The 21,595-nt window shown below is 37.1% G+C and overlaps 1 protein-coding gene across 1 annotated transcript in view; it reads left to right on the top strand.

Annotated features, from left to right (window-relative positions):
* Positions 1-19,737, top strand: part of LOC124172838 (leucine-rich repeat-containing protein 40-like) — a 32,205-nt gene extending 12,468 nt beyond the window's left edge. The window contains exons 2-6 of the mRNA XM_046552331.1: positions 2,075-3,552; positions 4,477-5,125; positions 16,299-16,586; positions 17,531-17,742; positions 19,459-19,737. Coding sequence (XP_046408287.1) covers positions 2,075-3,552; positions 4,477-5,125; positions 16,299-16,586; positions 17,531-17,742; positions 19,459-19,543 — 2,712 coding nt within the window. The 3' untranslated portion in view covers positions 19,544-19,737. The remainder of the gene's footprint in view (positions 1-2,074; positions 3,553-4,476; positions 5,126-16,298; positions 16,587-17,530; positions 17,743-19,458) is intronic.
* Positions 19,738-21,595: the final 1,858 nt, after the last annotated feature.

Below are 21,595 nucleotides of genomic sequence, written 5' to 3'. Positions count from 1 at the left end.
AATATTGTCCTACAAAATGGATAAACGCGGAAGAATACCCGGAAAAATCACCAGATATCATCATAATCTCCAAGGAAGCCTACTTGGAAATTCTACATGTCCTAATGTGCTTGTAAAGAATGAACTTTTATTAATATGCTACATTTTGCCTTTACGTAAGCATAATACAACATGCGATGCGTGAAAATTTCATTTTGTTGACTATTTTAAATAGTATTTTTTTAAAGCGCAACACCGATATTTATATATTTAGTTTTTTTTATGAATAACCTAATACAGGTATGTTTTCTTGGAATATCCTGATCCTTATCTGAGCTAATGAGACCCTAGCTAAAGATGTCTAGTATTCACACAATTGCACTCACAATCCCTTAAATCATTCGCTCACACAAACAGAAGGACAAACATTCCGGGAGAAACTTTGTAAGTGGCTGTTTATTCTCTGCCTTCTGTGTACCCGTACAAGACGATATAGTACCACGTCTAAACCTAGTTCAAACTTTAAGGATTTATGTGAAATTACATTTTTTTACAGATTTTATTGTACCTCCATAATTTTGAGAGCTTCGTAATTTTTCGAGTGAAAAATAATTATGCCATATAACATGGTTATGACGTCGTTTAAAGGACGTATAAAGTAATGAAGCTATATCAGAATCACACGTTAAAAGTGTTATTTACTTATTTGTCTAATCATGACACTCGAGTAGTAAAGAGTTCTACATCTACATAATACCCTGCGAGCCACCTCTATGGTGTTTGGCAGGGGGTGATCAATCACCAGCATGGAGCATGCAATTGGACTCCCACATGCACACCACACCGTCCAAAAAATGTCCCGCAAAATAAGAAATTATACTACCATATGCTGTTATAAATAATAATTGAATTGAGAAACATGCATTAAGTTTTACATAGGTTGATAGGCTACACTACAAGTCATGCAATCTATTTACGAGTTCTATTGCTGCCGTTATAATCTCTCATTGATCGTGGAAAAAATATTATTAAGTTATATATATTTATTAAGTTACAAATGAGGAGTTAAGTTGTTTCGTTAAATCATTTTTTAAAAGATCATTTGCATAAATGCAACTGCATTCAAGAGTAATAGTTTTGTTTGAGAGCAAGAGTACCTTGTTGCTTGGAGCCACATTTTGTTGAAGTTATTTGCATCCAATGAAGAATTTTAATTTTTCCTGGTGAATTATATTGACGAATTCTTCAAGGGTTCTGAACTAGGTTGACTCCGTCGAATAGACCGACGTTTTGGAAGACGACTTGTCTCACAACTTCAAGGCTCTGTTACTCGGTGAAAATCAAATTTCACACTGAACGGATGCAACCTTTTGGCGAAGACAACAATACGGATCAGATGTCCGTATCAATGTATCCGTCCGATAGGCTATGTATCTTTTTAAATTCATCATGTTCTTCACTTTTGTTTTTATACAGATAAGTAAAGGCATAGAGTAAGTATATTCTAGTAGTAGAGTAACTGATCTAGTAGTAGAGTAATTGCCGATGAACTGATAAGATGAAGGCCGCTGCCGGTGAATCGCTTTGCTGATTTCTGTATCTCCCCATGTGGTATTTTTAATAATAAAAATAATGATGATGATAATAATAATAATTGTTGCTATTACTATTTTTTCCTATTTTTTTCGTCAGTTTTAACTGAGTTGCTTTATTGTAAAGAGTCACCAATGTAACACTTTACTGTCCTTCTTCGTTGAGAATTTTTCTCGTAATATGGGAGGTTGAAATTATCACAACCTTCTGCATTTTGATGAATGGATATTTGGATAAATTTTCATTATTTTGAAACTATTTTGCATATATTTCGTAATGACACCGGTGGCAAAGATGGTTTTGGAGGAACATAAACTCGTTCCATATACCATATTTTTTTAAAATTGCAATTCTTGGATCTTATTTCTACTTCCAAATGTTGTCTTTCCGATATTATACGAAAGCGGTACAGAAATATTAGCTATGTAACATCTTTCATTGCATTTCTCGTGTATTTATTGTCATTATTATTTAATTTATATCAGTATTCATTATATTTCAGGTTCAAAGAATGCCTGGAGATCCAAAGCGCAGTGGCTTCAATGTAAGCATGGGACAGAGATACTTTTGCTTCGTTATAATCGTGATATCCATCACTGGTTGCCCTTCCGAAAAATCATCGCCTGATAGCGAAGATGGAGGAATGAACGGCTTCCATTGTAAAGAAGATCCCAGATGTCTCTGTTTCGAAGTGAGGGATATGGGATTTTATGAAATTTTCTGCGAAGACAAGGTTTTAGTAAGCCGATGGATACTCATGGATACAACGCTACGCTATGTTATGATGTGCAATGCACAATCAGAGGTGGATCCTTATCATTACCTCTCCATGATCATATTCTCCAACTTCTCATCGTATAACTATACCGTCGCAAATAACGCCCACTTGATGGTTTTTGGATGCACACCACCGTCTAGTAACCAAACAGTCCTACTCGGAGATTGGAGTTCTGGTTCCATCGGTGGCTGGAGGGATCTTCCACTGGAAAAGTTAACAATATACTGCGAGGATTCAAAAACTCTCCACTTTTCCATGCGTCACTGGAGTGCCTTGGAAAAGCTGAAGGAACTCACCATAAACTGTCCAAAATTGCCGATGCTTGACGAAGATCTTTTATCAAGGATACCAAAGCGGCTCGAACGCCTTACAATCACAGACACGGGAATACGACATTTACCAGAAAGCTTTTTCTCGGAAATTGAAAGCTTAAAGACGTTGGATCTCCGCCAAAATAAGCTGAGATCACTTAAACGTAATTTTCTGAGCAGCATGAGGAATTTAGAAGAACTCTATCTCTGCGAAAACGGGATTGAAAGTATTGACGATGATTTTTTTCTCGAAACGGAGAATTTGACACGTCTCGATTTAGAAAAGAACTCACTCAAAACATTACCGACGAGCATATGCAGGCTGAAGAAACTTGAAGTTCTGCATGCAGAGTATAATAGGATCAGATTCATTCCTGAAGAATGTTTATACAGTCTCCAATCCCTGCATAGTTTTACCATTCCAGGTAACGAACTTGTAACATTGGGACTAACATCGGTTGGCAGAACAGTTACAAACTACAAACGAATGAGTTCTGATACAAATTTTCCCAACTCATCTTTAATTCATGAGCACTCCGGAAAATTCAATAAGGCATGGATCCGCTGGTCTTCGATTCGGCACCTTTATCTGGAGAATAACTCCTTATCGTCCCTGCCGGATGAAGCCTTCCACGGGATGGTCAACCTAGAACACTTGAATATATCCAGCAACAATATTGCGTATTTACCTGTAAACATATTTTCCCGGAACAAAAACCTAACCGTACTCCTGGCTTCGAATAATCTCTTCACCAATATTCCGGCGGCACTGTTGAGAAACAAAAGCAGGTTATTCAAACTGGACCTTTCCTACAACCTCATTGAGACTCTAGACCTGGATTTCTTCAGTGATACATCTTCATTATGCTACGTGCATATCAACAACAACAGGTTAGTAATCTCGTAATTCCCGTAGTTTCCCGGGTTGAGTCGAGTCGAGTGATATCGATTACTAGGAGCTGTCGAGGTTAGTGTGTTAAAAAAGTTATCAAAAAAGAAAAAAATCATGAATTCAGGTAAAAATTTAGCTTTTAAAGTCGAAGGGTAATATTAATGTCTTGTTCAGCGGCTTACATCTCGCTTTCTATGCAGCAGTCAGCAACAAGAGTTGCGTGGCTACGTGATTGCCAATTACCTTTTCGTCATCCGCGGTGGTCTGCCGTCTTCAGGCCCGGCGGCATATTCGGAGTAATCCTAGAGGACCATTACATCTCTCACACTTTTTATGCGATACTATTGTACCCCACTCTACTTTCTATATCCAATCCCCGAGTGAATGGGTAAAATGTTAAGGATTTCTTACAGAAAGAATTAAATCTTATTTTACGGTTTTCAGGGACAATGCCGATTTTTCCCAATTTTTACATAATAACCACAACCTCGTTCCTTATTACTATTTTACAAAGCAGGCTAAGGATTCAGAGAAGAGAATTAACCAAGGGATTCGTGAATGCATCGAGTATTTTGAGAATACATTGTAGTATAGTAAATTGTAGAAATTAGCATACTCGATACTCGACACTCGCGAGTAGATATGAACTCGACTCTATACTCAACCCTAGATCAAAATGTGTTACTCACACGTCCCGAGATTTTAGAATAACCTATTACAGTGAAATGTTTTTATAACGAACGCCATTGTAACGAAATATGCAGTATAACATAGTTATTTTCCGTCCCGTATAACGAAACTTCCCGTTTAACGGAATTTCAGTAAAACGAAAGCATTTCGGTGGTCCGTAGGATTTCGTTACAAAGACATTTCACTATAAGTGAAAATACATAAAAATAAATAATTTAAACATTTATTTGCAGGTTCCGCCATTTGCCAGACAAGATATTTCAACAATTCAAAACACAGAACCAGTCATGTGAAGAGTTTTTTCTCGACATGAGCGGAAATCGCCTGGAGGATGTACCAGAATTGTCGATTCCGGGGTTAACACACCTAAACCTATCCAAAAATCGTCTGACTTTGATTAAACCGGATATGTTTACGCAAGCACCACGTCTGTTGGAGGTCAATCTGTCCCACAACCTTATTCATACCATAGAAAATCCATTAGAGCTTGACGAATATAAAGTTCTCTTTAGCAAGCATTTGATCAATTTGACAATTATCGACCTATCATCAAACCGACTAACGGTTTATCCAAGCATAAGTCCCATCCTGACAACCTTAAAACACCTCAACCTCAGCGGTAACTATATCACAGAGTTTGCGTTTGAACCTGAAATACGAAGGACACTTTCACCTGATCTCTCATTGGAGACATTCGACGTGTCACGAAACCGTTTAAAGTCGGTTGAATTCTTCAAACATTGGATCTGGGACTCAGCGAAGACGAAACACGTGGACCTCTCCCACAACCTCATTGACCTGCGAGAATGCATCGCGCAAACGCATAAAGAAAGGTTTGTGTGGGGCTGCTTGTCTCCCCTACATAAACTGACAGCATTGGAGGTGAGAAACTTTGGAGTAATCCCAATTCCTTCTGCTTGCCTATTTTCAGCTGTTATTCACCCATTACCCTACATGTCTTTACCAGAATATTTTTAAAATCCTTCTCTGTCTCCGCTATGACGATTATGTCATCGTAAAATTTAAGCATGTTCATTTTTCCCCCGGTATATCCACTCCCCAGTTCTTTCCGTTGATTTCATCAATAGCTTTCTCGATGTAAACGTTGAATATTACTGGTGACGAAGCCAAACCATGTCTCATCCCTTTTCTTATATTTGCTTTCTCACAGTGGGGCCCTGTGTTAGCACCGCTACTTGGTTTTCGTACGAACTCTGGATTATTCTCCTGTCGTTGTAAAATTTTCAATTTATATCAGGATTCCCATCATTTTGTTCCGATCCACGTTGCCAAATGTCTTCTCTAATTCCATGAACGCAACCAACGATAGTGGGTTTGCGGAAAAATAATATCCAAGGGGTCTGCATAGAGAAGACCCAATTCCATCCCACAGATAGCTTATTTCCGAGGCCACTTTGGTCCCTTTTTCGGGAAACTTACTTAAGTATTCCCCATTATATATATAGATAAATCTTTTAACCTTAACCCATTGAAGACCAAACTAATTTACCAACTGATATTTATAATTTTTTCTCCATATCCTTATTATTTTACAACCAATTAAGAAGAAGGAAAAAAAAGAAGGCAAAAAAATAAATGCCCGTTAAATTCGGATAAAGTAATTTATAGAGAAACCAGTAGCGGATACAGAGAACACTCAAGGGGGGGGCGCAAAAAATATTTAGAGCTACCTATATTTTTATCGTAAAGAAAAATAATGTGCGAAAAAGTTGGTTTTTAAAAAAGTTTACCAAAAGTTGGTTTTAAAAAAGTTTACCAACATTTTAAGAGAAATAATAAAGTTATATGCAAAGTCTCAGAAATTTTTATTCACACTGATTATGCACATTGACAAGACAATGCCATCTTTATGATATAAAAATGTAACAATTGTGGTTCAGCAATTTTCGGCAATGAAGGCGACACGCAAGGGGGGGGCGCCTCCTGCGACCCCCATACGTATCCGCCGGTGAGAGAAACATGATCTAATAACATAAATAACGGGCATTTTGCTGCTAATATTTTGAAAAAAAAAACCGAACAAAATTTTTAAGTGCCACGTACCATGGGAACACACCACAAAATTTGTTATTTCTTGACAAATAAATGTTCATTTGACCAATAAACTAAGTTTAACAATCTAAAAAATACTTCCATACTGTATTCACATAAAAGTGATCACAGGTACGGAACATAATTTTCATGAATTTTTATAAATCTGTCCCCAAATGGGAACATAGGACTGTAAACGGTTAAAAGGGCTGAACGAAAGGCAAAAAAGTGCACTCGAGGGATAGAAAGGGACAGAGGGTAACGGCTTTGTTTGGGTGATTTGGTTGGAAACCTCTAAAAATGTTTGCAGCCAAATGTTCCCATTTGCGAATAGAATGATTAAAACATTCATGAAAATTATTTTTTTACATCTGTGATCATTTCTGTAGCTTCATTATGTAATCGAGTATGAGTTTAGCTCTAAATAGGGTGGTTTCCTATTATTTTTATATTGCCTAAATCGAAAGATTATTATTCCTGGAGTAAGTATTTCACGCTTTTAGATTTTTAAATGACGATATCTATTTTTCACAATTAAATGAAAAGTGAAAATTTTCAAACGCGCGAAAACGCGACGCGTAAGTAGGAATGATGGGAAAAAGTCCGTGCGACGCATTTCTGGTTCCCCCTCCCGCCTTGTGAGGTGACCTTGATCAAGGCTCTGAGCGCTGATAGGACGCAGGATGCTAGCGGGTAGCCGAGTACTCTGCTAGCTGGTAGCGCTTGGCTTAAAAGAGGTTTATTAATACCTTATCAAACGAAGAAAACCTTCCGACCTTAGCCAGTTTTAATAGGTGATTATTAAGACATGTTTCCCTGAGCTCTGTGCCTCATGCATGCATTGGTAATCTCAGACGATGCATAACTCCTATCCTCTCGTGTAGAAACTAGGTCCCTGTGACGTCACGAGGAGTGGAATTGCATGGGCGCCAATCTTGCCTTTTTCAAATGAGGATAAAATTTGCCCCTTGCCATTCGTCTAAACCGGTATTTCAAAAACCAGATAATTTGTGTATTATGAATACACTAATGGTGGGTAACGAATCGCAATCAATGCCTTTCGTTTTCTTTGATGAAGGAAACTACCCTATTGAAATGCTTGACTCATGCAAGCATTGATTGTTAAATATAAATTTTCAAAATTGGCAGTTTTCATCAGCTCTATAGTGAATGTGTGGTTAATTCCATATTCTTCCCCCACTCTCGCTCTCCCGCAAAAATGCTCATTTATTAAAAATAATAATATGATAATAAACTATTTTTGGAGTAAAGGTTATATTTCATTGCAATAAAGTTGTTAGCCAACCTTTCAGTTTATGTAAAACCTTTATCAGGGCTTATGATTGGACATATTTATTTATTTATCAACGAATTTGCGCAAAACTATGTCAAGATGAAGGTTTCAAATAAACAGAAACGTTGGCTTAAAACATTTTTGTATTGTACGTAAACTATTCTCCCAGAATTATTTCATCATTAGTCATGTGAGGACAAGATAAGAGGAAAAAGAAAGTAATAATACGAGGGCTATCCAGAAAGTAGATTACGCTTTGGAATAAAAAATAAACAAAGTATAGGAAACAAATTTTATTATATACAGATGAAAGCCACACTCAAATACTACTTTTCTACATAGTCACCATTCAAATTAAGGCATTTATCGTAGCGATGTACGAGCTTGGAAATTCCTTCATCGAAAAATTCGGCCGTCTGCGCCTTCAACCACTTCGTTACCTCTTCTTGCAGCTGTGCGTCGTCATCAAAACGCTGCATAGCCAGCCACTTCTTCATTGCTGGGAATAGGTGGAAGTCGCTCGGTGCCAGGTCGGGACTGTACGGCGGATGAGGAAACAACTCCCACTTAAAAGATTCAAGAACTTCACGAGTGACATTTGCCGTGTGGGGGCGGGCGTTGTCGTGAATCAACAAGATCTTAGAGCTCAACATTCCTCTGCGCTTGTTTTGAATTGCTCTTCTGAGGTTTTGAAGAGTTTGGCAATACCTTTGAGAGTTTATTGTAGTGCCTCTTTCCAGTTAGTCCACCAAAATCACACCTTTTCTGTCCCAAAAAACAGTCGCCATCATCTTCCTTGCCGAAATTGTTTGCATGCATTTCTTGGGTTTTCGGGGAGAACTTGTGTGCCCCCACTGCATTGATTGCAATCTCGTTTCACAATTCACGTGTTTCACCCATGTTTCGTCACCAGTAACGATCGGGTAAAGAGTCACCATCCTTATCGTAAGCGTCCAAAAAGTTCAACGCTGCAGCCATTCGCTGCTTTTTGTGGTCCTCTGTCAAGATTTTTGGAATCCATCTTGCACAAAACTTGTGGTAACCAAGCTTTTCGCTGATGATTTCGTGCAACAAACTTCGCGAAATTTGTGGAAAACTCAAAGAAAGTTCCGTTATTGTGAACTTTCGATTTTCACGGACTTTAGCATCGACTCTTTCGACAAGTTCGGCAGTCACTATGCTGGGTCTCCCACTTCGATCTTCGTCGTGAAGATTGGTTCGGCCATTTTTAAATCTTATGACCCACTGACGCACTCCACCTTCAGTGATATGTTGTCCCCATACACTTCACAAAGCTGCCGATAGATTTCTGTCGGTTTACAGTTTTTTGCAGTCAGAAACCTTATTACTGCACGCACCTCGCAGCTCGCGGGATTTTCAATTAACGCAGACATTTCAAACCGTCACAGTATCTTAACGGAGCACAGCACGAACTTCTCACTAGCACGACTAGATGCCGACTGAGCTGCGCAACGCTCTGACCCCAAGATGGCCGCGCTAGCCCCGCCCCTAGCCGACACAGACGAAAACGTAATCTACTTTCTGGATAGCCCTCGTATTAATAACACATCGTAAATCTTAGTTTCTGTTATTCATTATTGGGGCGCCGAAGGCGCGTCATCAGCTGTTCCGGTAAATTCAATTATCCTAACCAGCCAGAGGACATCACAATATTAATGCGCAGGTGTTTATGTTGTCGGTGTAGTGTGGGTTTGTGTTAGCAGCAACTTAAATACTTAACATACATAAATTGACTTATCAAAGCATAGATCATATTACACACAATTGAGAGAGGTAGCAGTAGATGGATTTTTTTTTCATTCATTTTTTTTAATTATTTGTTATTATTATTATTATTATTTTATTATTTTCATAATAATTTTTTTAAATTCTTTTTTAATTGTTTTTTTATGTGTTTAAATGCATTTTTTTCGCCTATACATTTTTGCTAGTATAGGTGTGCATTAAATAGATTTTTTTTCACATTATACAGCATTGAAACAACAATTAAAAGACCTTCACGTAATCGCTAATCCTAGAGAAGATGGAAAGACATAGGATAGACTCATAGAAGAGTTGCTTGTTGAGGCAGTATATATGTTGTTGGAACAGTTCGATCGTAGTTCGATGTCTGTAAGGAGTGTATTTTTTGTTCCCTTGAGCCTGGACTTAAAATTTTTTACAATTTTGTTAATAAAATCGTTGATCGACGGAATGTTGTGTGCGCAGCGAACGTCCTTCATGCGTGTCAGCCGAGGGAGGTTGAGGAGAAGCTTAAGGGCTTTGTTTTGATGGCGTTCTAATGTTTGCCTTGCGTAAATCTCAGTTTCTTTGTCGAGTGTGCATTTATTTTTCATGATATAACGAAATTTTGTGCCGTGTGCCCATTTCGAAATATGCTGGAAAACGTATTCGAAAATTTCTGTTCTTCTTTGCTTTCATAATATCTTTCAATAAACTGAAGAATAAATATACATGCAAAAAAATTAAAAATCTATGGGTAGTATACTTTGGTCTTAAAAGTCTTAAAGTGAGAAGGACCGTGAGTAGGTTAGATGGGGTTTGAAAAATCTTTGCAAAAGTAGGTAAGAAATAGGTTTAAATCAGTGCTCACCTTGCTAGATAGGAAAGAACGATCATTAATTCGAAATTCTGTTCAAAAAAAGGAAACAGACATTTTGAAAAAATCTTCCTACGTAGAGGAATAAAGGGGTGGAATGGGCTACATGAACATATTTTTATCATATTACTTGCATACGCCAAAACATTAAACCTTAACCGGTGACGTGTGGTCTGTGATGCATGTGTATTTATGACTGAAATCACTTTTGTATGTGCTTGGTTTGTTTTCTGTTTTTGAGTTAATTTGTTGTGTTTTATTTGTCTGTAAGCATGTTTGTTTTCATTTTGGTTTCTGTTTGCTGATTGGACGCTATGGTGATGGGAGATAAACAAGAGATTGCTAGTTAGAAAGCCATCTTGAAGTGAATGTATATTGAGAAAAGATTAAAATACAGTGTGTCAAGTGTTATTTTCCTTGTGTTAAATAGCTTTGATACGTTATCTGACAGACCGCTGCCTTTCTAAAATTCTGCATATTTTCAAAATTGTTAATACAAAATATATTTAACCCTCGTGAGCGTCTTAATTTTGTACAATAAGTACATAGAGCACTTTTGAAATTTAACGTTCTTATTATTTACTTCCGATAATTTGCAACTGAATTTGAGTAGCGGTCTGTGAGACCTCACGTCACTAAATTGGAAAAACCAATAAACGTAATAACAGTGGAAATGATTCAAAATAAGTTAAAAATATTTCTAATGATTTAATAATAATAATAATAATAATAATAATACTAATTAATAATTTTTAAGGAAGCTTTTTCAGTATCATAAAGAGGTAATTAAGTACTCAATTAAAAAAATGCGATAATAATAAGAAATCAAGTGTTTTTCATATCAGTTTTTTGATAACTTTTTAGAAAAAAATTTATAATAAATTTTCACTGAAAATTTTGGTTCGCATTGGGAATGCATAAAAGTAAATATAAGTTTCATAATAGTTGAGAAGTCAAAGAAACATCAAACTAAGCAACGAAAATGACTTTGCTACGTTTTATGCATTTTGGTTTTATTGCGGTCTCTCGGACCCCACCGACTGCATGCTCCGACCCACGTCACTGATAGAGTAATAAGCTCTTATAAAAATTTTTTTTTTAAAACCAGCCTTTATATTTAGATTACAGGGGATGAGCAACGTTTATATATGACACAAGGCAAAAAAACTCAGTGACCCCGAAAAACCAAAAGTGACGTATTAAAAAAGTCACTATATTTATTAAATTTTCAGTGAATAGTAAGCCCCCTATGTTTCAAAATGCCACCCCTATGCTTTTAAATGCCTACTATGTGGATATGCCTAAAGTGGATAACTTTTACTGTGGTCGCAAAACACGAAAATCGACCATTTGGAACTTCTTAGATCAAAAACATGTTTTGGGGGGCTATAGGTTGACTGGGGGGTGGTTAAAGGGGGGTTGGAGAGAAAAAGTTATATTTTCATGTATTGTCATCGGAAATGAAGAAGTGTGCAAAATTTCAGCGTTTTTGCTTCACAGGAAGTGAGTCAAATTTGAGTTACAAGATTTGTACCAGACAAACAGACAAACAAACAGACAGGTTGGTGAGTTGATATAAAGGCTGGAAAAAGAATAGCACGTCACTGGTTACGTGTTAAGCAAATAGTGTCCATTACTTCTTGGTTGATAACTTGGAGTAGGTGTCAGGTGGTGTAGGTTTCATATATTGATATAAGATAGGACGACATGTTATTCACAACGTAAATTTATTTGGGTTAACCCATTTATGCCGAAGGTTTGAAAATGAGAATTTCACCCTGATTTTTACATATTGTACATGAATAAAATGAACGAATGCACGCATAGCAGTAGTGGATTTGCCTAGTGCTCCAATAACGGAGCAATGCTAAATAAAATATTGTAACTGCTTGCTTGCTTGCTATAATTGCTTAAGGAAATAAAAATAATAGTACCAAATGTTAATAGCCGGTTCAAAAGAACATTTTACATATCTAAGGTTAAAACAAATTATTGTTCCAATACGCCAATACGAAGGATCTGTGTACTATATAACAAAAACTTCAATGATTTAGACCTGTATCAAAAGAAAAACTGCTTTTTAAAAGATGTTAAGAATATGTTTCGCGACTGTGATAGTATTTAGTTAATATTTTTACCATTTGTTATCATGATTGTTACTTTTTTGTGGCTGTGACCAATTTATTTTTTATTTTTTTATTTTCTATTTTTTGTAGTTATAATCATGTATTGTTTGCCCTAGAATTATGTACATGTTGGGCGAACATTAAACATAATAAATAAATAAATAAATAAATAACAGAAAAATACGTCATTTCAAATTTTTCTTCATTAAGCACTATAGGTTAACTATTATTGAACATGCAGGAAAAAATTTACAACACTTGGGCGTAATGGTAAATAGTTACTAATATAACATTAGAGATGGTATCAGAAAAACTGCCTTGAAAAAAAGATCGATATTTTTCAACACTCTGGCCGCGATGGATGGGCAAAACTGACTTGGCTGACTGAACTGGCAATCTTTGCGCCCCATAATACAATATATCCTTAATAAGAGGTACAGAAAGAAAATCCGCGGCATATTGGTGTATAACAAGTCGTATTCATTAAATTAGAAAGTCGCGTCAGGTGTTCCAAAAATGGAACACTAGGCATAAATAGGTTAATAAATCCTGGTTTAGACAAATATCAATGGTCTATTTTAACCTCATTTGAAAAAGGCCAGATAGGCGCCCATGCGATGCCACTCCACGTGACGTCACAGGGACCTAGTATCTATACGAGTAGAAAGGAGTTTTATATCGTCTGAGATTAGCAATGCATGCATGAGGCGCAGAGCTCAGGGAAATACCTATTAATAATCATGTAATAAAACTGCCTATGGTCGGAAAGTTTCCTTCGTTTGATAGGGTATTAAAAATCTTCATTTAAGCCAAGCGCTACCCTCTAGTAGGGTACTCCACGCTACCGCCATGCTCGGCCAGCAAGCAGCCTGCATCGTAGCGGAGTTCATAGCCTCGCACCCAGGTGGCCTCACACAGTAGCTGTCAGACGTCACACGGGCTTCTCCCAGCGTTCATACTTAGCCGTTGCGTGTACTTAACATGTCTTCCGTCATCACCATCCGGTCATCATCATCATCACTCGTCAATAATCCAAGCATTGGTTTGACGCAATTCTCCACTTCATTCTAATATCAGCAAAAATATCCCAACCAACGCATTTCTTCTCTTTTACATGCTTTTTCACTTGTTCCATGCATTTAATTGGAAGTCTTCCTTTTCCATTGTTGCCATCCACTTTTCCAAACGTCTTCATCAGACAAACATAACTCAAGATGTGGCCAATAAGGTTTTTCTGTCTTCTTTTTAAGGTTTTCGTGTGCCTACCCCTCTCTCCATCTCATCTTAGGACTTCCACATCTCCAACTCGGTCGATCCATTTGTTTCTCATCATTCTTCCGTGGCACTGCATTTGTAGACCTCTATCCTTGCTTTCTTCACTGCTGTCACTGCCTATGCATCACTCTGGTACAATACCGTACTCCAAATGTTGGTTTTTATTAATTGTTTCTTTTCTTTCAGATTTTAGTTTCCCGCTGTAAGCAGGTCTCTATTTTGGTGTACCACTATCTTTGTTTTGGCTTTTCTGCTAATAATTTCTTTCTTACTTCTCCAGTCGCTAGTGATCTTGCCTCCCAAATTTAACTATTCATACGCCACTCCACCACTGCATCCACTGACTGTTAAGCTTAATTTAACTTAATAATATATATAGATCACATCATCATGTTAACTCATTATTCCCCAGACAGTATAATGAGCTTTTTACATCGGTTGTTTCGAATTTTCCAATTTAATTTGACCTAACTCAGATAAGTGTCATTCATAGATTTCATTCTTAGATTTTAAATTTCATTCTTAGATTCATAAATTTCATTCTTAGATTCATAAATTTCATTCTTAGATTCTTAGAAAGGGCTCAATTGTATTCATGGTCTGTCTTCAGGGGGTGGGGTAGGCAGTCCCGGATTATGAACGTCCACTACCTGCTAGACACACGTCTGAAGTGAACGGAAAAATATCTTCCTCGCTCGTGTCCTGCACACAGTGGCAGAAATATTTTGATGCTCCTGGAGCTGGGGGGTCTGGGAGGGGGCGCATGCCCGCGTGCCCCCCTATATCCGCCTAAGCCAGCAGGGAACTATGCATTATCTCAGTCTCCGAGGGTAGTTGTGCTCCCTCCTATCGGGGTTTATAACCCTACCAGCGGCATAGGTTTGCGGTCAACAAATGCTTTGTTTACATGAATTAGCTCCATGGATAATTGTTGCTTGCACGTAAATTGCAGACTTGGAATTGTACTCCTCGTTTCCTTCCGAGAATTGTCAAATTTTCAACGAAGCTCTACCGTCAATATTAACGCATTTATTTCAGCAACAATTTCCATGTTAGTGTTTATATTGAAATCAAGATGTAAGATAATATTTATCATAGTATTTCGTTTAAAAGTTGTAAACGCTGCTCAAAAGACAAATAATTCAATTCTTAGTTTATATTTTTTGAGAAAGGAACAAATGTTTATTTCGCATAATGACTGGATAAGGGCATTTCCATGAAAATGTCAACTTTTTCTCACAAACTAAAATTTAGGCTGGAAATATTTTATCTTTATAAATCATCAACTAATCGATTGAATTTCAAGAAATCAATGCTTGAAATATTATTCACAGCCTTGCTAAAAGTTTTCAAACTATACTTCGATTCACAGAGCTTTGAAGACGTTTAAAATCATTACACTTAGGAGGTTGACCTCGCAGTACTTCCGTCACATGTTAATTATGGGCTTGTTTAGAAGGTATTTCGATAATTAATTTTGTTTATGTACATGAAAATCACCTTCATAAATGTTTTTTGATCATGCACATTCAAAAGTTTTACATTTTTTTTGTATTTTACAAATCAATCGAAATATCCTATTGCATAATTTTCTCTGATGGTAATTCCGTCACAAATGGAATTGCCCAAATGTCCTCATCATATTATATGATTTTCAAAATGCTGCGTATAAGCAACGCTGTGAAAACTCCGGTAAATAAATACAAAAAAAAGTAATTTTTAAACATAGGCTTACATCTTTTATTATTTATCTTGATTTGTACACTCGACATCTTCGCCGGGAGTTATCAGTATTTCTTTGGAGGAATTGCCCCATTCTGCCTTTAAACGGACATGCTGGGGGTACGTGATTTTTCATAGGGTGTCTTGTGTGTGCTCAACGATTTTTATGCCAAATGCCATCAGTCATAAAAAAAATTACGTGAATGAAAATGTTGGTGAAAATGACAAAATCAGAGCTAGAGATGCTTAAAAAAGTCAGTAAATCGAAGAAAAAATTATTCTGAAGTAGACACTTTTTCTGATAATTAGAATTCAATAATGTTGCGTTATCGCAACGCTGGGGAATAATGGGTTAATAAAATACGTTTCATACCCCTAATCATATCTTATTTCCCCGTGAAACTCATATCAGAAAACTTGAAAATTTTATACACAATTATAATTACCTTGCAGCTATATATTTCGTCATTAAAATATACACTCTATAATAATATTTAGTTTATATAACTCCTAAATAGAGCTTAAAGTTTAAACATTTTTGATGTTGCTTGGAAGCAGCATTGGGTTATCAAGTGTCGGTACCCCTAATCATATCTTATTTCCCAGTGAAACTCATATCAGAAAACTTGAAAATTTTATACACAATTATAATTACCTTGCAGCTATATATTTCGTCATTAAAATATACACTCTATAATAATATTTAGTTTATATAACTCCTAAATAGAGCTTAAAGTTTAAACATTTTTGATGTTGCTTGGAAGCAGCATTGGGTTATCAAGTGTCGGTACCCCTAATCATATCTTATTTCCCAGTGAAACTCCTATCAAATTGTACGTCAGCGACGAGAGTGGAGACTTTTGTAAACACGATTTTAATGGGCAGTGGGTGACAGTACATTTAGAGGCCGGCTTCAAGAAACTCATTTCTAATATTCCTGATGATATATTTTAAATTTAATTTCAGGTCATCATACTATCCCACAATCAAATTGATTACATACCCATGGAATTCCAGCACTTCCTGCCAAACCTGCGTTACGTCGATCTGAGCCACAACAAAATCAAACGACTGTGGTACGGAGACCTCCTTTTCACCAGGGCCCGGGATGGCATGGACCTCGAACCGTTCCGGATGAAATACATTGAAAAATATTACTGGATGGCCTTCTTCGATAATTTCCCAGGTTCGAGGAATCTGACCATCGACCTCAGACACAACTCAATTGCTTCCCTGCAACTCCCAGACGATAAAGTAATGTAGCATGTTGCATTAATTTTATAATTGCATTCTGCCATTTAAGTAAGTTTTGCATGGAGTACTTAAAAATCATTGTTAGAGCCTCCCTTTCATTTTATCACTTCTTAATTCCCTTCAGTATATACAGTTTTATTTTATCTAAATATCCTATTGTTGTCCATTCTCTCCCTCGTTTACCCAAAAATTCTACTCACTAAAAGACTGTTTTCAACATCCCTTCCCTGCTAAGTACTCACTCCTTACATACCTTCTGTCTCCCCGTATCTCGTCTAAAAGCTGCCTCTCCTAAACTACCATGCGCAGTACTTCGTACTTCTTCGTTACGTTATAGTGTCCATATCACAGTTATCAACATCCCCTCCTAGCCCAGTACTTGCTCCATCTATACCTTCTGTCTCCTCCGTATCTAATCTACGAGCTGCTTCTCCTCACTCACCATATCCAGCACTTCGTCGCTCCTTCCAACATTTTACCCTCTACAACACAATTTTTAACATCCCCTCTCCGTTCAGTACTCGCTCCATCTATACCTTCTGTCTCCTCCGTATCTCATCTACGAGCTGCTTCTCCTCACCCACCATATCCAACACTTCGTCGCTCCTTCCAACATTTTACCCTCTACAACACAATTTTTAACATCCCCTCTCCGTTCAGTACTCGCTCCATTCTTACCGTCTGTCACCTCCGTATCTGATCTAAAAGCTGTCTCTCCTTTTAATATTTTATCATATAATCCTTTTCTTGTAATTGTTGCTTTACTTTTTACGTATCACTGGTGATTACTGGGTTTACTATCACTACGATTACAATACTACAAGTGGATTAATTTTTTTGTTCTATTTACTAATCAGAATGATGCACACAAATTTTTATATAGAAAATAGACTTTCTGAATTGAAGAGGTTATATTAAAAAGTGTGTCATTTTCTCCCTTTCAGATCAAAGTAGTGATCCCCGGCTGCGACATAGACAGCAAGTTCTCCCGCGTCAAATTACTTCTGGGACACAACCCTTTCGTTTGCGACTGCGAGGTCTTCAAGCTCCTGCGGTACGCCTCCAAGGAAATGAGGCCAACGTCGGCGTTGGAGAGGCTCACTGGACACATGCTTGTAGTGCCAGCGGTAATCGATATTCAGGACCTTCACTGCTCGTAAGCATATACAGTATAACTAAATTTATATAGAAGCAAGGGAAGAAGAATAAATTATGAAAATTGCATCTGAGTTTGTGAAAATCGCCCATAAATTGGATAAAATCGCTATTAACACGAAATTCGCGTATAGGGTGGTTTCCTATTATTTTAATTGCTTCAATCGAAAGATTATTACTCCCGGAGTACGTATTTCACGCATTTGGATTTTTAAAGGACGTTATCTATTTTTTGCGATTAAATGAAAATTGAAAATTTTCAAGTGCGCGAAAACGCGACGGCTAAATATAAATGCCGGAAAACTCCGTGTGACGTCGTTCTGGTTCCCGCTGCCGCAAGTGAGGTAACATTGGGGTGGGGCTTTGAACGCTGATACGACGCAGGATGCTAGCAGGGAGCAGGTTACCCTTCTAGCTGGTAGCGCTTGGCTTAAATAAAGATTATTAATACCTTATCAAACGAAGAAAACTTTCCGACCTTAGCCAGTTTTAATAAGTGATTTTTAAGAAATGTTTTACTGAGCTCTGTGCCTCATGCATGCATTGTTGATCTCAGACGATGTATAACTCCTATCTACTCGTATTGAAACTAGGCCCCTATGACGTCACGCGGAGTGGCATCGCATGGACGTCAATCTGGCCTTTTTCAAATGAGGAACAAAATTGACCATTGCCACTCGTCTAAACCGGTATTTCTAAAACGAAATAATTTGTATATTATGAATGCACTAATGGTGTGTAACGTATGGCAATCAATGCCTATCGTTTTCTTTGATGAATGAAACAACCCTATTCTTGTATGAGTTGGTGAAAATCGCCCATGAATTGGAGAAAATCGCTATTAACACGGAATTCGCGTATTCGCGGGTAAACCCCGGAATTCACGGTAAAATTCGCGTAATCGTATTTGCAACTTTTGCATGTCCCCATTTATAAGTACTACGATATGATCTGGTGATATATAAGGTAAGTAAGCTACTACAATCACGTAAATCATGAAAAGGAAAAAAACGGCTTATTTTGAGATAAGAATACCTGCTGCAATGATCAGTAACTTTGAATCGATTGGGTTACATTGCCTTAAATACCTTTGCATCAGCCTAGCTTTGAGAACAGGAATCCTGAAGAAGGGTCACTGTTATTTCAAAATAATACCACTGGGCATCCATGCCCCTACATTATAGGAGAACAGCTCTTTTTTACTCACTGCAGGGAAAAGAGTTGAACTTGGTCACTTGTATGGATAGAGCTTCAGGTCACAGTGGAGGCATGAAAGTAGGATGATAACTCCCGGCGAAGATGTCGAGTGTGAAAATCAAGATAAAAAATGAAAGATGTAACTCAAGTTTTAAAAATTACATTTTTGTATTTATTTTCCGGAGTTTTCCCAGCGTTTCTTATTCGCAGCATTTTGAAAATCATATTATATGATTGAAATATTTTTTTTCCGGAAACTTATCTTAATTAGGCCAAAATGAATTGGAAAATGCGAAACAATCGACGTTAAAAGCCCTGAATACAGTCTGGGGAATTATGGGTAAATTATGAAGAGAGGAGATATATATTTCGTTGGTCATTTAGCTGGTTAGTTTTTATGACGTGTTTGTCCATTGAAATAAATATCTAGTTTTGTGCGTTGGTGATCGAAAACTTTTGAACGGTACTTAGGATTCTCATTACCCGAATGAATTTCTAATGAATGTTTTTGTGTTTACAGGAAGCCAGACTCGGTCAACGGGAAAGAAATTGCGGATGTGGAGTCATGGGCTTATCATTGGCTGCCAATGATTGGATTTTGTTAGAATGAGACTGGAGTTAATTCAGTGTCGGGACACAAGGCAACCAGATCCACTGAAGTAGAAGCTATGGTTGAACCACTGGTATAGTTAAACCACCGGCATAGTTGTACCACCGGAACAGTTGAACCACCGATGGTTTTCCGACGACAAAATGTGCAATCCTCTTAACATTTTTCATCAATAAAAGTTTGACTGCATTTCCACAAAATTTCTTCGTAACTTTCCGAAGTTTTTCCTCAATCGCTAATAATATTAAAAGTTTTTTAAGCTTGTTTTTATGGACGCAGACATGGTAGAATGCTGAGATTTAGTCATAGATATGAAATTATGCCGACTCACGATAGGTTCGTGAAAAACTATCGTGTATTGTTCATCCGACTATACAATGAATCATTTCACATTGTTTAAACGTCGCCGCGAAGCAAGGCATATTGCCAGCATGGAGTTATTCGTATTTCATGGTTAATTTTAGGAAAAGGGAACAGTTTCAGAGTATAACAGATGCTTACCTACTAATAACATAACATAAGCTTTTTGTTGCATATAAATTGATTGCTTTCCGTAGACGATAAAGCTCTACTAAACTCTATTCTCTTGCAGATGTTAGCACTTTCACTGTCGGCTGCAAATTTTAAAGTCTTACTGAAAAATCCAGCTCTTTTTACTGTATTCGTACATTTTTTTAAACATTAGCATCAAATATATATTTATATCGATGTGTATTTCAATAAAAATGGACCTCGCTCTTCCTTATGAATGAGTTGAATAACAGTTTTTGCTAATTTTTAAATATATAATTTAACAATGAAAACCTACTGTTTTTGAAAAATGAAAAAGTTGCAACATAGGATATACTGCCATAACATACTTAATAATTTTAATATGCTCAGTTTGGACTATTTAAAGCATGTTAATCATAAAAAAGCATCGTTACAAGCAAAGCATTATAAATCCTGGATGACAAAATGGGTCAATGCACCCTCAACGAACGGTCCAATTGGCCCAAAGAATTTTCACACAAAGTGGCTGGAGATGAGGATACCCGTAGATACAGACTACTTTTTGTCCTCAAGGTATAAAGAGAACTCTTTTTTCAACGAGCAATTCATTTTTGAAAAAAAAACAGAACCTCTGAGAAAAAAACTGGAAAAGTACCACGGGCGAAATATTACGGCTTCACGCGCACAAAGCCAATTAAATGGAAAGACGTAATATTACGTCCATGGCATGCAAAGTGTTAGAGATTACTCCTCGTTATTAATCTGTTTTACGACAGGAAAAATCCACAAAATACTAGTGACTAGGTTGATAAAATGATTGGACTTTACTTTCTTAATATTTCTGAGCCAAAGAAGGCCATTAAATGTTCTAGAAATATTTATCTAGGAATAATAACATGATAAAGCTATCGCGAGAAGTGAGAAAATTGAATGACACAAATTTTAATGCCGGAAAGGCCGGAAAAGTAACCTTATTTTCTAAGTATTATCAGCGAGAGTGGTGTATTTAGGAACTGACAACATCATTCATTGCCTTTGTGTTCCCAGCGAAAACTTCATTTAACACTACAACCACTGAACTTTCAAACTCCACCAAAACCGCGGCATGGGACTTTTTTATCCCATTGACAAAATACGTTGATCCTGTCGTGAATAAGTATAATTGATGGTTTTTTGTGGTTTGTGTGTACAAAACACGTGTTTAGGTAATGTTAAATGTTTAAATGTGCTGCAAGGCGAAGCGTGTTGATTGCAAGCTCAGACCTGCAGACGCGCCGGGCAGAGGTGACGCGGCCGGCGCTGCGTGAGTAGGTGGCCGGCGCAGTGCACAGATTATTCCCGTCTGCGCTTCTAACTGGCAGAATAACGGTATCTGTGCATCGATCCTATTCGCAATAAACTGTTATTATGCTAAATACAAAATAAGTGTACAGAAAAACCGAAATTGTATGTTTTCCCCATATGGGACAAAAAAGTCCCATCCCGCGGTTCTAGGTAAAGCGTCGATTTTCTCACGAACTAAATATCGTAAAATACTTTCGATATAACCATTCAA

Source organism: Ischnura elegans (assembly GCF_921293095.1).
Source record: "Ischnura elegans chromosome 13 unlocalized genomic scaffold, ioIscEleg1.1 SUPER_13_unloc_3, whole genome shotgun sequence".
NCBI classification, from domain to species: domain Eukaryota; kingdom Metazoa; phylum Arthropoda; class Insecta; order Odonata; family Coenagrionidae; genus Ischnura; species Ischnura elegans.
The sequence above is the reverse complement of the archived record's forward strand: the minus strand, read 5'-3'. Positions and strand labels throughout refer to the sequence as shown.